We start from the raw sequence: 18,164 nt of genomic DNA, 5'->3' as shown, positions 1-18,164 counted from the left end.
GACAGGCTCATGATCAACGGCATCCTTCATCACCTCCCCTTATACTTCCTGCCCCCACTCCACCTCCCACCCCCACTCTATGCTCCCAATCCCTCCTCAGTAAATGAAGAACTTAATCCCCAAGGCATGGTAGCACAGCCTCCAGGTTCTCTTTGTCCATCTCCTTCCCCTACCCTCTGCTCACCCCATCTCTGGGCAGGGATGCTGCCTCAGTTTGAATGCATGGGAGAGCCCAAAGCAGTGACAGGAACAGAAGGAAAGGCTTTATCCTTAGTAAAAGGGACCTAAGAGTAGAGTGTGGTGAATGTGAAGTGAGGGCTCTTATAGCCTTAGGGCACCACAATGACAGAAAAGGACATGGGGTCCCTGGGAGAAGAGACCCTGCAGCCTTCTACTCCTCTCTTTGGGAACAATCAATGTTTGAATGCTTGCCCTTATAGCTCTGGCTACAGAACCACACTGGGAACACATCCTCCTCCAGCCCCAGATGCTCAGGGATGATGCTGATCTCTGGCTGGATGGGCTTTGGGCCCTGCAGGAACATGTTTCCCAGGTCCTCTCATGCAATTCTTGATGCTTCTTTGCTTTCTCTGGTGGGCCTGCATCAGGGTCTCTGCTCTGCACATCTCCTGAAGGTTCTCGGCTTCTTCCAAACACTTCTCCAGCAGGGAGCACAGTTTACACATGTTCTTGAAGCCGAGCTGCAGGATCTCAAAGCGGGAGATAGTCACCTAGCTAAACACCTTTCCAAAGAGAACATCCAGGGTTAGACCTATCAGCTTGGAGTTACTCTAAGGTAATCCTCTTTTGCTTCAGGAGCTTGGCAAACTACTCTGGTTCCTTCTGCAGGGCTTTCATGTCCCAGAACTCCTCCGGGCTTGATTCCACCTCCTCCAACTTCACAGCACTGAGGTGGACAGTACAGGGCCCAGGGGAGGACCCCTCTGAGTTGCTCCCTACTCTGGCTTCTGCAGACCTTCAGGCTTCAGTCTCTAGGCCAACCTGGGGCATTAGGCCCAGTCCAACTTGAGATCCACAGTATGTTATCCCTCCATGGAACTCATATGGAAGAGGACAATAAGGAGATCCCCAACACCTCCAAACATGCCCCAACTTGTGACCCTATTCCAGGCCTATCTGAGGAGCTATAGGGAGTTTGGCCATGTCTGAGGACCCACCAAGCATGGCTCCAGCCCTCTGGACCTATCACCTCCACATGATAGGGATGAGAAGGCAAAGTCTGAAGCCAGTTGTCTGGCTATGGGGAAGGTGGGCACCCCAAGCAGGGGGTCTGATTACTGAGATTCTTCTACACAGTAGGTGTGTGCTAATGAGGAGGTGTCAGGCAACAAGCAGAATATCCTCAGAGATTCTGGAGGTTCCTAGTGTGCTGGAGTTTATAAACTTCAGCCTATGAAAGCGGCAACTTCAACACATCATTAATGGAGTTACCTGTCACAGTGTGCCTAGTAGCATCTCTCTGTCACATGGAACTGTAATTTGGTAGCTAAGGATGTGGGCTGTGTGCTACCAGTTGGGCTGTGCTCCTTTCTGTCTGCTTCTCTACAGAGCCTCATACATCTGAGACATAAAGAACGGAGGGTTAAAGCTAAGAATCAATCCACTCAGAAATCTGCATGAATGCGGCTCCTAGGAAGTTCATTTTGGAAGTGAAAACCTCTGGAACATGAAGGGTTTCTAATGATTTTCAAACACATTGTATTTATTTATACGAAAGCATTATGTGACACACGTGAAAGGCCTTATGTGGCACAATTCTGGTATTATGTAACTGGTAGCGTTTGAATGCTTGGGCCCCGAGTGAACCTCAGATCCTGATGGGCAGGAGTCACTTTTAACATTCTGTTTGCTCCTGAGCAAACTGAAAAAGGAGCCAATTGAAACAATGGGCAAGGCCCCAGCTAACCCGACATATCCTTAGCTCCAGATTTTGCAACTCTGCCTGAAGGTGCTAACTAGCCTAACTAGCCACCACACACAACAAACACCCCCACAACAAATCCCATGGAAGACAGGTTTGTTATTGCCATTAAGAGGAACTTTTAAATTCTAAAACCAGGGAGAAAACTACTGTACAACAAATTTCCCTTCTCTCTAGAAACAGATGTAGAAAAATTAATAGACATAAAAAACTGGGATGTGCCCCTCAACTGAAGAATGGATAAAGGAAATGTGGAACATTTACACAATGGAATACTATTCATGGGGGGGGCAATGGAATATTGAAATTCACAGGCAAATGGATGGAACTTAAAGAAACCATCCTGAGTGAGGTAACCCAGTCACAAAAAGACAAACATGGTATGTACTCACTCATATATGGATTTTAGACATAGAACAAAGGATCACCAGCCTACAATCCACACCACCAGAGAAGCTAGGAAACAAGGAGGACCCTAAGAGAGACATACATGGTCCCTCAGAGAAGGGGAAAGGGAAAAGATCTCCTGAGCAAATTGGGAGCATGGAGGAAGGGAAGAGGGAGTTAGAAGAAAGAGAAGGGGAGAAGAGGAGGGTAGAGGAGGACATGAGGAAGCAGGAAGATTGAGTCAGGAAAAGAATAGAGGAGAGCAAGAAAAGAGATACCATAATGGAGGGAGCCATTATAGGTATAAAGAGAAATCTGGCACTAGGTAAATGTCCAGAGACCTACAAGGATGACCCAACTAACAATCTAAGCAACAGTGAAGAGGCTACCTTAAATGCCCTTCCCCAATAATGAGATTGATGACTACCTTATATGCCATCCTGAAGCCTTCAGCTAGTAACTGATGGAAGCAGAAGCAGACCCTCACGGCTAAATAATGAGCCAAATTCCTGGAATCCAGTTGCAGAGAGGGAGGAATGATGAGTAAAGGGTCAATACCAGGCTGGAGAAACCCTCAGAAACTGCTGAGCTGAACAAGGGGAAGCTGCTGGACCCCAGTCTGATAGCTGAGAAACCAGCATAGGACAAACAACTGAACATGGGTGTTAGTTAGGAGGCCTGAGCAATCTATGGGGCCTCTGGTAGTGGATCAGTATTTATCCCTAGGATATGAATGGTCTTTGGGAGCCCACTCCACATAGAGGATACTCTCTCAGCCTATTTACACAGGGGAGGGCCTAGGCCCTGCTCCAAGTGAGATGACAGACTTTGAAGATCCCCCATGGAAGGCCTAACCCTCCCTGGGGAGCAGAAAGGGGATGCAATGGGGGGGGGCAAGGGAAGAGGGGAGGGAGGGGGAACTGGGATTGACAGGTAAAACAAGCTTGATTATAATTTAAATTTTAAAGGGGGGAGGGGAAACTATGATTGACTCTTCTGATAGCTATCCATAAGTCTACCTTCACACCAAGGAGCCATGTCCTTCACTACTAGACTAGAGTGGACACAGCATACTGTATGTCTTTATAGTATCAAGTGCTAAACATGTATTACCATAGTAACTCATTCAAAAAGTGAAAAGAATACAAACAAAACCAGAAAAACGTACTCATGTTCTACAATGAACACCATCATTTATTTGTTTGTTTGTCTGAGATAGGATCCCACTCTGTAGTCTTGCTGATCTCAAATTCACTATGTAGTGAGGCTAGACTTGAACTCACAGCAAGTCTTCTGCCTCTGCATCCAAGTAACAGTTATAGATTTCAGGTGATATATGCTTTAAAAGAATTTAGGCTGGGTGGTGGCTGCACACATCTTTAATCCCAACACTCAGGAGGCAGAGGCAGGTGGATCTCCCTGTTCAAGGCCAGCCTGGTCTACACCATGAGTGCCAAGATAGCCAGGGCTACACAGACAGACCCTGAGTCAAACAACCAAAATATATATATATATATATATATATATATATATATATATATATATATCACACACACACACACACACACACACACACATTTTTTTTTTAAACTTAGGCATGGTGACACTCAGGGGGCAGAGGCAGGCAGGTCTCTGTGAGCTCAAGGCCAGCCTGGTCTACATAGAGCCAGAGCTACACAGTAAAACCTGCCTAAAAATTTTTCTCTTATAATTATTTATTGAGGCAGGCAATGTGTGTGGAGATCAGATGACAACTTTCCAGGGGCAGTTTCCTTCTTCCATCACGTGGGTCCCCCGGATAGAACTCAGATCATCAAACTTGGCAGCAAGTACCTTTATCAGCTACCAGATTGTTTTTTAAAACCAAACCACTTGGATAAATATTGGCAAAAATTGATAATTTCTTATATTTCTTAATTGGAATTTTTATTAGTTCCAAATTAAGTTGCTCTTTAACATAACTGGTTTAAAGATGAACTGCTAAAGACTAAGAATTCTTTTTTGCTGGTACCAAGGACTGAACCCGGAACCTAATTCATGCTAGGTAAGCAGTCTGCAACTCAACATTCCCCACCCTTTTATTTTTTGAGATGGGGTCTTAGTAAGTTTCCCAGGCTGGCCTCAAAGTCAAACACACTGGCTTCTTCCTAAGGCTTCTAATATGTTCTTTAAAAATGACTACTGAAAAGACCATGGCTCTAATAGTTGCTTTCAGCTCTTAAAATTAAAGTTGATTTCATTTGTTATTGACCATATCCTATCAAAACCACCTAACCCACTCTGTATTTGGCATCTACTAAAGGCATCTCTCAAAGTTGTTCATTAACTTCAGGAAAGATGTATCTGGTACAAATGAGAATTCTAACACATGTGCAAAAGGAAAGAAAGAAGGAGAGTAGGGAGGGAGGGAGGGATGGAGGAAGGGAGGGAGGGGGAGAAAGAGAGAGAGCCTGAGACTCAAGCAATGACTGAGAAACCACATAATGAGGGCATGCAAAAGAAAGAATGCATGAGCAGTCATTTAAGGATAAACATTAGACATTGTAGCAGACCTTAACTAGAGTCCTAATTTAGTCTTTATTTTGCTTTGAAAACAAATACTAAAAACGTAAACATTTAAAATGAACTTTAAAATTGTGCCAAAGTATATGTGTTAAAACACAGAGTGTGAGGCTGGCTGCCAATACCCCCAGTAATGTTCACTGACACACCAGCAGACATACTTATACTAAGACTCCTTGAATTTGTTTTTAATTACTTTATAAAAAAAAATGTAAAAATCACCTTGCCCTAATATGTGGGTAATTTCCAGTTTTGATTATCAATGGCCTCAGATTTTATTCTCAGTTTCTCCACAGAAAACCAACTGACACAGGAATGTTTCTTAATTTAATCAGAATGGCTCTAAAGTGAGAGTCACAAATTGAAGAAATATAAAAATAAACACAAAACAAACAAACAAACAAAAACACACTTTAACCTTGGGTCACATATATAGAATAAAAAACTACATAAAGTATAAAGAGAGGCTTTAAGCTATTTTAATAACCCAAGGACCCTGGGGATGACACTGTGATGGGCTGGAATAATGTCCTCCAAACACATCCTTGGCCCAACCACCCCATTCCTGTGAATGCATTCCTGTGAATGCTAAAAGGAGCTTTGTGTGCAAGTGACCAAATTAATAATCATAAGCTTCAGAGGTGGTCTTGGATGTCTAGGAGGACCTGAAGTGATGACAGGACTCCTTACAATATGGCAGAATCAGGAGGCCCAAAGTCAGCACAACACAAGCCTGATGGGAGAGTGCCGTGAAGATGGGGCCATGGCCAAGGAAGGCAGATTGCCTACACAAGGCAAAATAGGACAAGAATCTGGGTTTTCCCTTTAGGAACTCCAGGAACCAGGCCTGCTTAAATCTAGATGTTAGCTGGCCTTGAAAGGCATGTTTTACACTTCCAGAACTGACTTAGAAAACCACTGTATGAGGAGCCATGGAGTTTGTAACACTAACAGTAATCCCAGGCTGCCCTCAAATTCGAGAGCCTTGTGCCTCAGTCTCCTCACTGAGTCCTGTGAGCTTTGGTAAGTTACATCAACAATTTCATTGAAGCCACAAAAAATAATTACACATCCCTTTAGTCCCAGAACTTGGGAGACAGAAGCAGGTGGATCTCTGTGAGTTTGAGGCCATCCTGTTCCAGAGAGTGTGTTCCAGGACAGACAAAGCTACACAGAGAAACCCTGTCTCTAAAAACAAAACAAAACAAAAAGTTAGAAAAGAGAGCTGGAATTTGCCAGGTCTTTCCACATCCCCCAATTCTATGGGGATAGCCACAACTGACAGAACGGCAAAGGAAAAGCACGGTTCTATGCTAGCCAACATCTTCTGACAGGCTGAGGCAGGATGATTGAGAGTGCCTGGCTTAATATCAAACCAACAGGAGAACCTTAGATTCCTGCCTGCTGTGTCGCGCCTGGCTCAACAAACTTTGTGGCAAACTACATGAAGCTATCAGTCTGAGATAAGGACAGTGCTAGGTGACATTAGATCAGACTAGGTAATGTCTACACCTCAGAGTCAGAAGAACTGCAGCTGGCAGGTGCTTGCTCAGGTACTTTGACCTGGAACAAGACACAAATCTGAACTCCCAACTCCTGCCCTGCTTAGAGGGAAATCTGAGAACAGCTTTTGACTCCTTGGCGTCTCAAGGCAATTATATTCTAACAATACTTCAATTTTCAGCATGAGCCACTGAGAGATAAGGGACATACAATGTAATATTAGAAACTATCAAAGAACAAAAGCTATCTATTTTTTTCTATTTATAGTTGCTGTGCACTCACTTCCTTCTAATCAGTAGGAGATGAACTTGTGTGTCTGTCAGGCAAATGCTGATAGATCAATACAGCAAGTGTAAGCCACTAAGAAAAAGTAGAGAAGTTAGGTGGGCAGAGGAATGGAATATGAGATAAAAGGCTGGACTGGGAAGAAAAAAAAAGGTTAAAACTAGCTAAGTAGCACCCTTAGTGGATTTATTATGAGATATGAATGCATGTATTTACATATGTGGGAGGAGAAAATGCTCAGAAAAATTTCAATAGGTCCTAAACCACCTTCTCCCATCCCTAGAGAAAGAGCAGCTTTCAATAAACGTTTTATTATGCTTTGGGGGCACTGTAAAAATCTATTCTTACAAAACCCTGACAGCTGGGGGACCTGCATAAGACTGAACTAGGCCCCCTGAAGGCGGGAGTCAGTTGGGGGACTTGGGTAGTCCATGGGGCCACTGGCAGTGGAACCAGTAATTATCCCTAATGCATGAACTGGCTTTCCCATTTCCTATGGAGGGATATCTTGCTCAGTCTAGATACAGGGGGAAGAGCCTTGGTCCTGCCTTAGTGTAATGTGACAGACTTTGATGATTCCCCAGGGTAGACTGCACCCTCTCTGAGGAATGGATAGGGGTGGGGTGAGGAGATGGAGGGACAGGGAACTGGGATTGGTATATAAAATAAGATTAAAAAAAAAAAAAAGACATTAAAAAAAATACAGCCTGTAGAGTAAGCACAGCCTATGTCCATGGTGGTAAAGATCAACCTTGGCAATAGAAGCTGAGTACATAATTTTCCTTTCTAGTTTAAAAAATACTACTTTGTTTTTCACTATTTACAAAGGATTTATCATAGTAACAGAACAAGAAATACTACCTCTTCATTTCTTCCTAAAGAGTTTCTGCTAATATTGTATTTTTTAAAATGTACTTTGAAAGTTTGCTAATTTCAGGCTATTAATGGGAAGTCTGGGGTGGGAGTGTAGCTCAGTGGTATCCTCCACACAAACAAACCGGAGTTCAGTATCCAGTTCTAATTTTTGATTGTTTTGTTTTTCTGGGTTTTTTGTTTTGTTTTGTTTTTCAAAATGAACTTTCTCTGTGTAACTTCAGCTGTTCTAAAACTAATGCTTTAGACCAGGCTGGCTTTGAACTCAGAGATCCGAATGCCTCTCTCTCCAAAGTGCTGGAATCAAAGGTGTGTGCCACCATCACCTGGCTCACTCTGGTTTTTTTCACCATGCTTATTTTTAAATAAGGAGATCACCCCCAGCTTTCAGAACCTTAACTGAGGAGCTCCTCCGTCGTCTCCTGTCTTTACCACACACAGTCAGCACACACCTCACCTGCTATTTTGATATTCAGATTGGCATCCAGAAGCAAATTTTCAGCTTTTAAATCACGATGAACGATATTCCGACAGTGACAAAAATACACAGCTGTGACAATTTGTTTGAATTTCCGTCGAGCTTCCTTCTCTGCCATTCTTCCATGGGCCACCAGGTGGTCTGTGGAGAACAAGAGCAGAGTCAGTACCTACCCAAGATGCTGGCATAATCCCAGAGGCAGCTTAAGGAGGTCAGGGAAGCACCCATCTGATAACAGAGTTTAAAAGGAAACAGGGGCTGGAGAGATGGCTCAGTGGTTAAGAGCACTGCCTGCTTTTCCAGAACCCAGGTTCAGTTCCCAGCATACATGGTGGCTCATAGCCATCTATGACTACAGTTCCAGGAGGTCTGATACCTCCTCCACAGGTACCAGGTATGCAGTTGATACATACATACATACATACATATACACACATACACACACAAACACACATACACACACACATTGCACTTATACACATTAAATAAATAACTAACAAAACCTAAAGAGAACTGAAAGAGAACAAGGCACATTCCTGTGCACATTCATTAAAAACTCACCAACAGTAAGAACCCAAACCACATTAACCCTGAGCCTGCTGTGACAAGGGTGCACAAAAATACACATTGCACCACCATAAGGAAAAAATGTTCTCAGGGCTTAGTGCCATTTTTCAAGAATCATATTACTAACACCTTCCTTTTCATAATCTCACTGCCAAAGATTACATGTATAAAAGCAAATACACAGGACGATAAGCATCACATGCATTTCCTGTGTTTGAAGAGTGTCAAAAAGCAGAGTCATAGCAGTCAATCATCTCCAAGCAAAGCAGACACACAGAGCAGGGGACTGGCTTTCTGTGGGTCCCTGTCCACACCAACATCTCCTACTTTCTTAAAGCCTATGATTGGACATGAAGATATATTTCTTTGGTGACATAGCAATGTATACACATCTTTATATCTGAATCGGCTTCTCTTAGAACTATGATACTAATTTTTACAAATAATATATTAACTGAAAATCTACCAAGAAAAATGGTCAATGGCTGAGTTGCTAGGATAGACAGTGTGAGAACAAACAACAAAGACCTCACCTGTGACAGACTGCTGTCAGAGAGATCAGGCTATTCTCAGGCCTGAAAAGCCATTTGATTGCCCACAGCCACTGTAGCCCTAGAAGTACATTTCTACAGAGTAAGGCACTAGGTTGATACTGACCAGATGAAACAGACACCCCTAACCTAGCTGTACATCATCACAGCTGCCCAGATTAAACTAGAGAGATGGCTCAATAGCTAAGTGTGTATACTGGCTAGGCGTGTCCCAGCATTTAGGAGGCAGAGGCAGGTAGATCTCTGTGGGTTCAAGACCAGTCTGGTCTATACAGATCAAGCTCCAGCTGGGGCTGTTACACTGAGAAATCTTGTATCAAAAAGGAACGGGGGGGGGGGGTTGTCATATTGTTTGTAGATAATCAAGGTTCGGTTCCCACTGTCCATGTTGGGTCATTCACAGAAACTTGTAAGTCTAGCTCTGGGGGAACTAACTCCTTTTTGTGGTCACACTGGGTACCTACACATACATGGCACATACTCACACAGACACACATACATACATATATACACATGTATATATGTATACAATACACATGTATTGTATAAAATACAATAAATCTTAAAGAAATGTCATAGCATGTTCTAGTGGAAACTTCTAATAACCTTCTGTGAAAAGACCTTTAATGATCCAGCTGAAAAAGGACACATTTACCATATGCATCCTGAGATGATAAAAAAGTTCAAAATTGCCTTGCAATGGTGGTTCACACCTTTAATCCCAGCACTTGGGAGGCAGAGGTAGGCGGATCTCTGTGAGTTTAAGGCCAGCTTGGTCTACAAAGCTACACAAAGAAACCCTGCTCAAAACACAAACAAAAAAGTACAAAATTAAGCAATTCAGATATACATAGGACCAATTATTAATAGTAGTTCACTGAAATCACCCAATTATTTTTAGTGACATCTCACTCACAGGACTAGTGACAGCTATTTTTTTTTTTTAATACTTATAAGAAAACAGAATCTAGGGTAAAGTACTACTAGCAATGGTAACTGCAAAGACCAAGAGCACAAAGAATACAGGCAAGGACCAGGGAGAGGGTGAAGTAAGGCAGCTAGAGGGAAACCCAACAACATGGCAAATTTTGAAAAAATACAAACTGCATTTTGACAGCAAGGGACACATCCTAGAATGTAAACATCACACACACACACACACACACACACACACACACACACATACGCGCCTATCACCCACCCCAGTACTTGGGAGGCTAAAATGGGGGTGGGGGCATCTTGTTTAAAGCCGTCCTGGACTACCAAGGAAGACTCTGTTTGACATCATTAAAAATAGACAAACAATCCTTGAAAGAATTGTTATAATCTTTTGTTTACAAGACCTTTAAAGCTTTCCCCTTAAAAACAAAAAACACCATAGTTACTTACAACATGGTGGGGGGCAACAAGAAGTCTCCAGGATGGAAATGGGATGGACAAATGAGCTTATACTTGGACAAATGAGCTTATACTTGGGTGTGTTTACACTTCTAGTAAGACCCATTAGGGGAACTCTTAACAACATGAAGCTCTGACTGAGGACAGCAATGTAACACAGGCCCCTCTGGAACTGGACATCCATCAGGGGCAGGATGCTAGGTTTTAAGTGATCTCTCTTAACAGTACCTGTCTTCTCCAACCCCCCACCCCCCTCTGTTCCCTAAGAGAAGCCTAATTATTCTAATAATATGTTTTAGTTGCTAAACTTGGTCTAATTAAAGAGCTTTGAGGAGACTGCTCTTCTTGAGAAACATAAGAATAAACTCCTCTGAAGAGTTACCATCAGAGAAGCTCATCTGGCCAAGCCACCCACTAATTAAAATGCCCAAGAGACATTCGTCTGGCAGTAAACACTAATTACCAAAACACATCAAAGCTTCTTAAACATGACAGAATGATTAATTTTGTGATTTCCAAAATAAGTGATTTTCTTTTATTAAAAAAAAAAAAGCCTCTTTATACATGGCTAAGAACCTAATTTCTCTAAGATGACTGGAAAGTTCGCAAAAGTGTTGTAGAGGCCAGCTGGTGGGATGCAGCCTAGGTCTGATTTATATTCACAATGACACACTGGTTGTCCCTGGACAAAACATTTACAGTGCCAATACCCCCGGCTACCAACGGGCTAATGGAGTCAACTTTCACATGAAATCATGAAAAGGACAAAGAAAAGCCCCTGCATTTAGGGACAAACTTGTACTTTGTTTAAGAGTTACCACATATGACAAAACTTGTATTTTCAAAGACATCTTAAAACACATTTCACACATTTTAAAGGTTCACTCAGTACCATGCAGGGCATATTTAAGCATTTTGTTAATGGAACTCCAAGCTGGTGGCACTTCACAGAACTATTCTATCCCGGCCATCGTTCTTCAGGGTTCCCGGGCGGAAGGCATTGGTGTCAACATCCTGGGCAGACTGGGATACACACACCACACAGAACTGCAACAACAAGCATCCCCACACTATTCCTGTAACTGAGGATAGGCTTTCCTCCTGCACCAGCACTTGGTGCCCATGCTGCTCTGTGCTCCCCCCCTTCTGCACTGTCTTAGGGGCTCAGGCTCACTCACACCTTAGCCTCAGCTTTCATTTTCATCCACTGGATTCCCCCACCCATTAGTTTGCTCTCAGTCTAAGGTCAGGTGGGTGTGCCAGGAAACCAACAGCCTACAGTTTCTGTCCCTGCAGAAACCTGCCTTCCAGTGGTCTGCTGACAAATGCTTGCTTTATATTCCTATATGCCAGTAGGCAGGAAGCAAAATCTCAAGTCCAGATGGGATATTTACCTCTAGTGGAGAAATCCATTGCAGTAACACAGCCTATATTTATGCATAGTCACAGTGTCTGAATCAACACTGGGGTACTTTCACACAGAGGGTTCTGAATCCACTCAACAGTCGAAGAAAAGCACAATCTGATCTTTGTCGGGATTCTAGCTATAAGGATCTCAGAAGGTCATTGTATTTCCTCCAGGACTTTGGAGAGCTAGGTCTCCTATGTCTTAGCTACCAAGAACAGGCTCTACAGAACCTCACGTCTCAACTATCCCCAGGACCCCAGCTTCTGACACTCTAGATTCTTGTTCTTCCGCCCACCTAGGCAGACATCAAGGAGACACCCGCTATGTAAAGCGGTCACACTGGCCCCTTTATCACTTCTAATTGAAATGCTGGGCAGGTTTAAGGTTTTCTTGCACTGCAGCATGGCTCCAGCCAGCTAAAACACATGGTGAGTCTCCATGTGGAATCTAGGTTCTCTCCCTCACTGGCCAATCATCCTCGATCACTTGGCACTGGACTTCTTTATACTGCATCTGTTTTCCCCCATAAAGTTTCTCAAACACTAGTGGCAGTCTGAGGCTCACACACCCTCTGAGAGTGACAGAATAATGAATGAATTCTGCAGTTCAAAAAGCACAGCAGCACTAGCACATAAACCTGCCTCAGAGTCCACTCTAATTTTGTCCCAGTCTACTAGAATGTGAGGAATATGCCTTGGATATATTCAGGTTCTAACCTTTCAAAGAGCAAACACGCACAGGCACGTCTTTGCTTGCCTAGACCAGCTCCATTGGAGTCTTAGAGGCCCCTAATGGGACAATGGCAGGGACCTAATATTTATTAAAATAAGCCACTTCTCCACTCCGTGTAGACTGTCTCCGTTCATCTACCATTTGGAACAGATGGAAGCCACTACCGGTCAGGCAGTGGGCAGAAACTGCATTCCCCGGGGATGAAAGGTGAGCCCAGGCAAGCCAGGGGGACGAAATCTCTGCTGGTCTCATGGACTACCTGAAAATGTCTGCTGTTTCCAGGCTAACCACAACCAGCAGCTCTTTACTTTGCCACTTGGTTCTATCATTTCTTCTTCCTACGCCCATGGAAACGACTTCCTGTTTATCAAACAAATGCTTCTTTCCAAAAGAGCCAGGGCAGGCCAAAATTACTCAAGCTGCCTGCAAGCAGGTTAATGAGAGAGAGCTCTCACTTTGCTATCCTATTGTCCTCTAACTTGAAGGTCAGGCTGCTTCGGGGTAGAGGAAGCGGGTTTGTTGCTCTGTTTCCTGGCTCAGACTCCAACTAGCACACAACAGGCTTCTTGGCATGCTAGGGGTGCTTCTTACAGTCTCTGCATCCCACTAGTGGTCTAGATCAAGGACTTCCATGCTGTTGTGTTTCTTCTCCCAGACTTACCATCCAACCCATCAGCACAAGCTACTAACTCAACCCCAAAAAGTACCAAGAATCCTTCTATTCCTCACTCCTGCCCCCATCCTTTCTAGAGTCACAAACTGGGGTGAGCAGCCACCATCGAGCTCCCAGTTACTGAGATCTTTTGATAGTACTCCTAAGTATTTCCCGATATTCTGCCCAGTTCCCTGCATCTGTTCTCTAAACAGTCACACGGCATCGACACAAACAGGTCTCTTGTACCTTCACTGTCTTCCTCAACGACTAAATCTTACACAATTTTTGAACAGCAGCAAAACCAGAATCTGGCATGTGTGCTGTTCCCACGGTAAGCAAGATGAGGAACTACTACAGCTCAGTCTTTCTGAGAAGTCACTCCTTAGTGAGAATGTCTACACAGATGCACACGAGTGTCAGTAAGCCTGTCTTTTCCTCCTGGCTCCACAATGCTGCCATGGTCAAACACGGAAGCAGTAATCTTGCCTTAGGGCCTCTGTTCTTTCCTTTCTTTCTCCCAGTACGATGTGAATTTTCATAGCACTAGAGCCTTCCCCCTAGCCCTCACTTGGCTGCCCTTATGTGTTTGGGTGTTTTACTGGCATGCTTATCTCTGTACCATGTGCATGCCTGGTACCCACACAAGTCAGAGAGGCCACTGGACCCCCTGACCTGGAGTTACAGAAGGTTGTGAGAACTGAACTCGGGTCCCCCTCCCCCACCAAGAGCAGCACATGAGCCAACTCTGCACTGCTCCCCCTGAACCATACTTTCTGTACTTTATTATCTTCAAAGTAATTACATATCTACATATCTGATGTTCACTGCTGTTTCTTGCACTTGATATAGTATCTGGCATAGATGAAGTACTTCACATTTTTGTGTTGTTTAGAGAACGATGACAAGGGAAATATTAACCAATACAAGTAAAACTTTTCAATATGCTCAATCTGTGGATGCACAGGCCACTTAACCAGAGGCCTGACTACATTAATTTTTTTTAAAATTCATTTTTGTACTCATTTTGATACTAAGCAAGGGTTGTAAACTGAGGGCATCTTGTATTCCTTTTAAATGCTAGCCATTTACATCAATGTATAAAGTATGGCTGATGTTTGCAGGGCTCCTTAAAAATTATCTCCAAAGCAAAAGGCCAGAGGGCTTGTGATAAGGCACCACATCTTGCAAAGGCCTTTCAATAATATTACTCCAGTTCTCCTGCAGAAGAAACAGGTGTCTCTATTGTTGCCCTAGTGAATCATCAAAGGTTACCTAATCTGAATGACAACGATATTCTTACTTATTTATTTAAAGATTTATTTATTTCTATTTATACAGTGTTCTGCCTACATGTATGCCTGCACGCTAAAAGAGGGCATCAGATCTCATTATAGATGGTTGTGAGCCACAATGTGGTTGCTGGGAACTGAACTCAGGACCTCTGGAAGAGCAGCCAGTGCTCCTAACCTCTGAGCCACCTCTTCAGCCCAACACCTCCATTCTTAGGAAAAAATACATGCAGTGTGCTGCTTCTGTTTGTATAGGAGAGAGATGGGAAAATCAATATTAAGTGAGTTCTATGTTTCTGAGTCTACTCATCTTTAGACAGGGAGTGCTCAATTCTACATCCAAGACAGGTAGTACTCAAGACAGGCCTGAGATCTTGTTTGAAAGCAAAGAAAGTATTGAGAAGTCAACTTTATAAAGTCCCCAAGTGGAACAATTTGAGTAGCAAGAGGATAATGACACAGGATAGGGATGTAGCTCAGTGGCAGAGAGAGAAAGGGAGATTATTAATGGGGGAGAGAAAGAATAAAACCTCGGTGGACTAAAGCACACCAGACACATTCACAGTCTTACTAGAAAAGAAATAAAATCAACTATAATGGGTCCCACTGGACATTGCTAGGTTAACAACTTGTTTGAAATTTGATACATGATCATTTACCTTGCTACAGTTTCTAAATAGGTTTTAAAGCAAAGTTCCTTAACAAATATAGAAAGCATGAAGGCATTCCTAGTTTGCAACTTTTGGGGTGAATTTTGAGACAGGGTCTTACTATGTAGTTGAAGCTGACTTGAAATCAAGCTTGCTACAGTAATCTGGTCTGGCCACAATCTCCTGATTGCTTTATTCTAACCTCTGGAGTGATAGCACCTGCTGCTAGGGCCTGCCTCCACTTTGTCTCTTTGCATATGAAATGATATCTCTAGGTGACCAATAAGAAGTACAGCTTGAACAACTGGACAAGATCAAGAGAAAACCCTGTAAGAAAGGGATTACAGGAACATACCTAAACCTGCAGGTTATTCTGAATATCACTGAAAGTGGAAAACCAGCCAATATCCAATACCTAAAGTGAAGCGATGGAACAGGTGTGAGGAATTTCTGCCTCTCCACTAGGGAATTAAACCCATATTTAACCAAGTTATAACTACAAGTGCCATTGTACAAGAAACAGAGCTAGGAGATGATGTTGTATGACACAATAGACATGTTCAGCCAAATCTAAGATTTGGACACTCTACAAGATAGTTCAGCTTCTTAAGAAATAGACTACATAGGAAAACAAACAAACAAAAACTATGTGGCAAGCAGAGAGGAGTTTACAGATTATAAAAGACATAAATAACATTGTTATGTATCAAGTCCTAACATGCTATAAACAGGCTTAATGAACCATTCTGGTGAGAGTTTGAAAGGCCAAAATACCAAGTCTTATTGTATCACAATTTTAATAAGCTATAAAAAGATATTTTGGATGCCTGTAGAATGCTAAATATGCCAGGATTAAATTACATAATGATGGGCAATAACTGAATATCCACATTCACTATAAGCTACAAGCTAGGGAAGCAGAATCTAAACAAAGAGAAGTAGGTTAAGAGGCAGAACAGAAAGCAGGTTGGTGGCTCACACCTTTAATCCCAGCACCCAGGAGGCGGAGGCAGAGGCAGGTGGATCTCTGAGTTCAAGGGTAGCCTGGTCTGTTGTAGGACAGCCAGGGCTACAGAGAGGGAGAGAGAGAGATCTTGTCAGAATCTAGTCATCTTGAAGATGAATTCTGGGCAGTCTGTGATGGTTTCTAGAGTAGGTCAATTGGTTTGGGAAGACCTACACTAACTACATAGTGAGTTAGAAGCAGAAAGCAGCTGAGAAGCATTATTCATCATGCTCTGCTTTCTGACTGAGGATGCAGTGGGACCGGCCGGCCTCCTGCCCCTGGTGCCGTGTCTTTTCTGACATGATATAAACCTGTCTTCTCCAAGTTCCTTTTCTGTATTTGTACCAAGAACAAGAAAAGTAATTAGTGCAGAAGATTGGTACCAGGAGTGGGGTTACTGTGGAAAGCCCAACTATGTGACTTGTATGCCTTTGGAACTGTGGGCTAGAGAAGCACCAGCATGCTGTAAACAGGCTTCATTGGCCATTCTGGTGGTAGTTTGGATGACAACATTACCAAGACAAACAGAAGACAGTAGAGGCTTGGTCTAGACTAGAATAAGGACTTGACTAGAAACTGGGCTAAAGGCCATTTGTATGATATCCTGGCAGGGAATCTGGCGACATCTTCCATGTGTTGAGAACCTGAGTGAAGCTGACCACAAGAGTAATGACTAATTTTTGGCAGAGGAAATGTCAACACAGGATAGCGTTCAGGCTGCAACCCAGCTACTTCTTACAGTTCTCATCCAGATCTACTATGAGAGAAACATCAAAAAGCAAAGCAGAAAGACAAGAAAACATGCAAGTTGAGAGGAAAGGAGTGAGTTTAACCTTACAGACAAGGCAGGGTTTAGGAATGTTAACGAGATGAACGCTATTATAGCAATCTGCACTGAGACTACAAGAGAGTTGTCACAAAGCATCAGACGTTAAAAATGAAAGACAAGAGCCTCTTCTAAGTATGGCATTGAAGAGACTCCTGTTCCTTGAAAGCAGACCTCTGGGAAGTGTTTCTCCAGGGTCAGCAAACAGAAGTTAATACAACCTGTGGTCCATGGAGCCGGGCTCCCTTTTGAGCTGGTAGCAGACATTGGTGGCATCATCCACATAGTACTGATTTTTCAGGCATGGAAGACACAGGACTCGGGGTGGGGGGTTCCCACAGTAAAGAGTGCTGCCGAGGCCAGGCCATATGTGGCAAGGTAAGGAAGGGGTCCTGTAAAGAAAGCCATGAAAGGGTACTGTGCAAAGCTGTGAAGGGGAAGCTGAAATTGCAAAGGACACTGAAAAGCTGCAGGCACCTAGTAGAGCCACCCCAGGGGAGAGGCTGTGCATGGTTCGTACAGAATAGCTGAAGGGCTGGGGCTTCACATGCCCCTTGGAGCCCAAGTGATCCCATCACCAGCCCTAGACACAGGCCACAGAGCCTTAAGATTTGGTGTTTTCCCTGCTAGATTTTGGTTCAGTCTGGCTTTGTTCCATTCTTTTCTTTTGGAATGGGACTGTTTATTTTATGCTACTGTGTCTTGGAAGTATGTAACTTGTTTATGTGCAGTTAAGAAGCTGCCTTGAGTTGTATGTAACACTAGAATTTGGGACTTTTCAGCAGTGTAGGAACAGATAAAGACTATGACGACTTCAGACGTTGGACTGAATATTTGACACTAAGGGTGGCCATGAATCTATAAGGGAAAGACATCAAGTTGAGAAGGACTTTATTACAAATGATTATCAATTTGACAGGCTCTGGGATGAGCTTGGAGAAAAATTTCTGTGCATGTCTATGAAGGGCTTTCTAAGTTAAGTGAAGTGGAAATCCCAGCCTAACTACAGAGGAACCTGAGTGCTAGCATTCACCACTGCATGCCCACTGACT

At 43.3% G+C, this 18,164-nt stretch overlaps 2 protein-coding genes across 4 annotated transcripts in view; one reads left to right on the top strand and one right to left on the bottom strand.

Annotated features, from left to right (window-relative positions):
• Positions 1-18,164, top strand: part of Tagln (transgelin) — a 911,813-nt gene that overhangs the window by 686,312 nt on the left and 207,337 nt on the right. The window lies entirely within an intron of this gene.
• Sik3 (SIK family kinase 3) overlaps positions 1-18,164 on the bottom strand; it is a 214,907-nt gene that overhangs the window by 67,049 nt on the left and 129,694 nt on the right. For all 3 annotated transcript variants that reach the window (XM_051197322.1, XM_051197324.1, XM_051197323.1), the window contains exon 4: positions 8,010-8,171. In XM_051197322.1, the coding sequence (XP_051053279.1) occupies positions 8,010-8,171 (162 nt within the window). The remainder of the gene's footprint in view (positions 1-8,009; positions 8,172-18,164) is intronic.

This window comes from Phodopus roborovskii, unplaced genomic scaffold (genome assembly GCF_943737965.1).
Source record: "Phodopus roborovskii unplaced genomic scaffold, PHOROB, whole genome shotgun sequence".
In the NCBI taxonomy this organism is placed as follows: Eukaryota; Metazoa; Chordata; class Mammalia; order Rodentia; family Cricetidae; genus Phodopus; species Phodopus roborovskii.
Note: the sequence above shows the minus strand (reverse complement) of the source record. Positions and strands in the feature narration are given on the sequence as shown.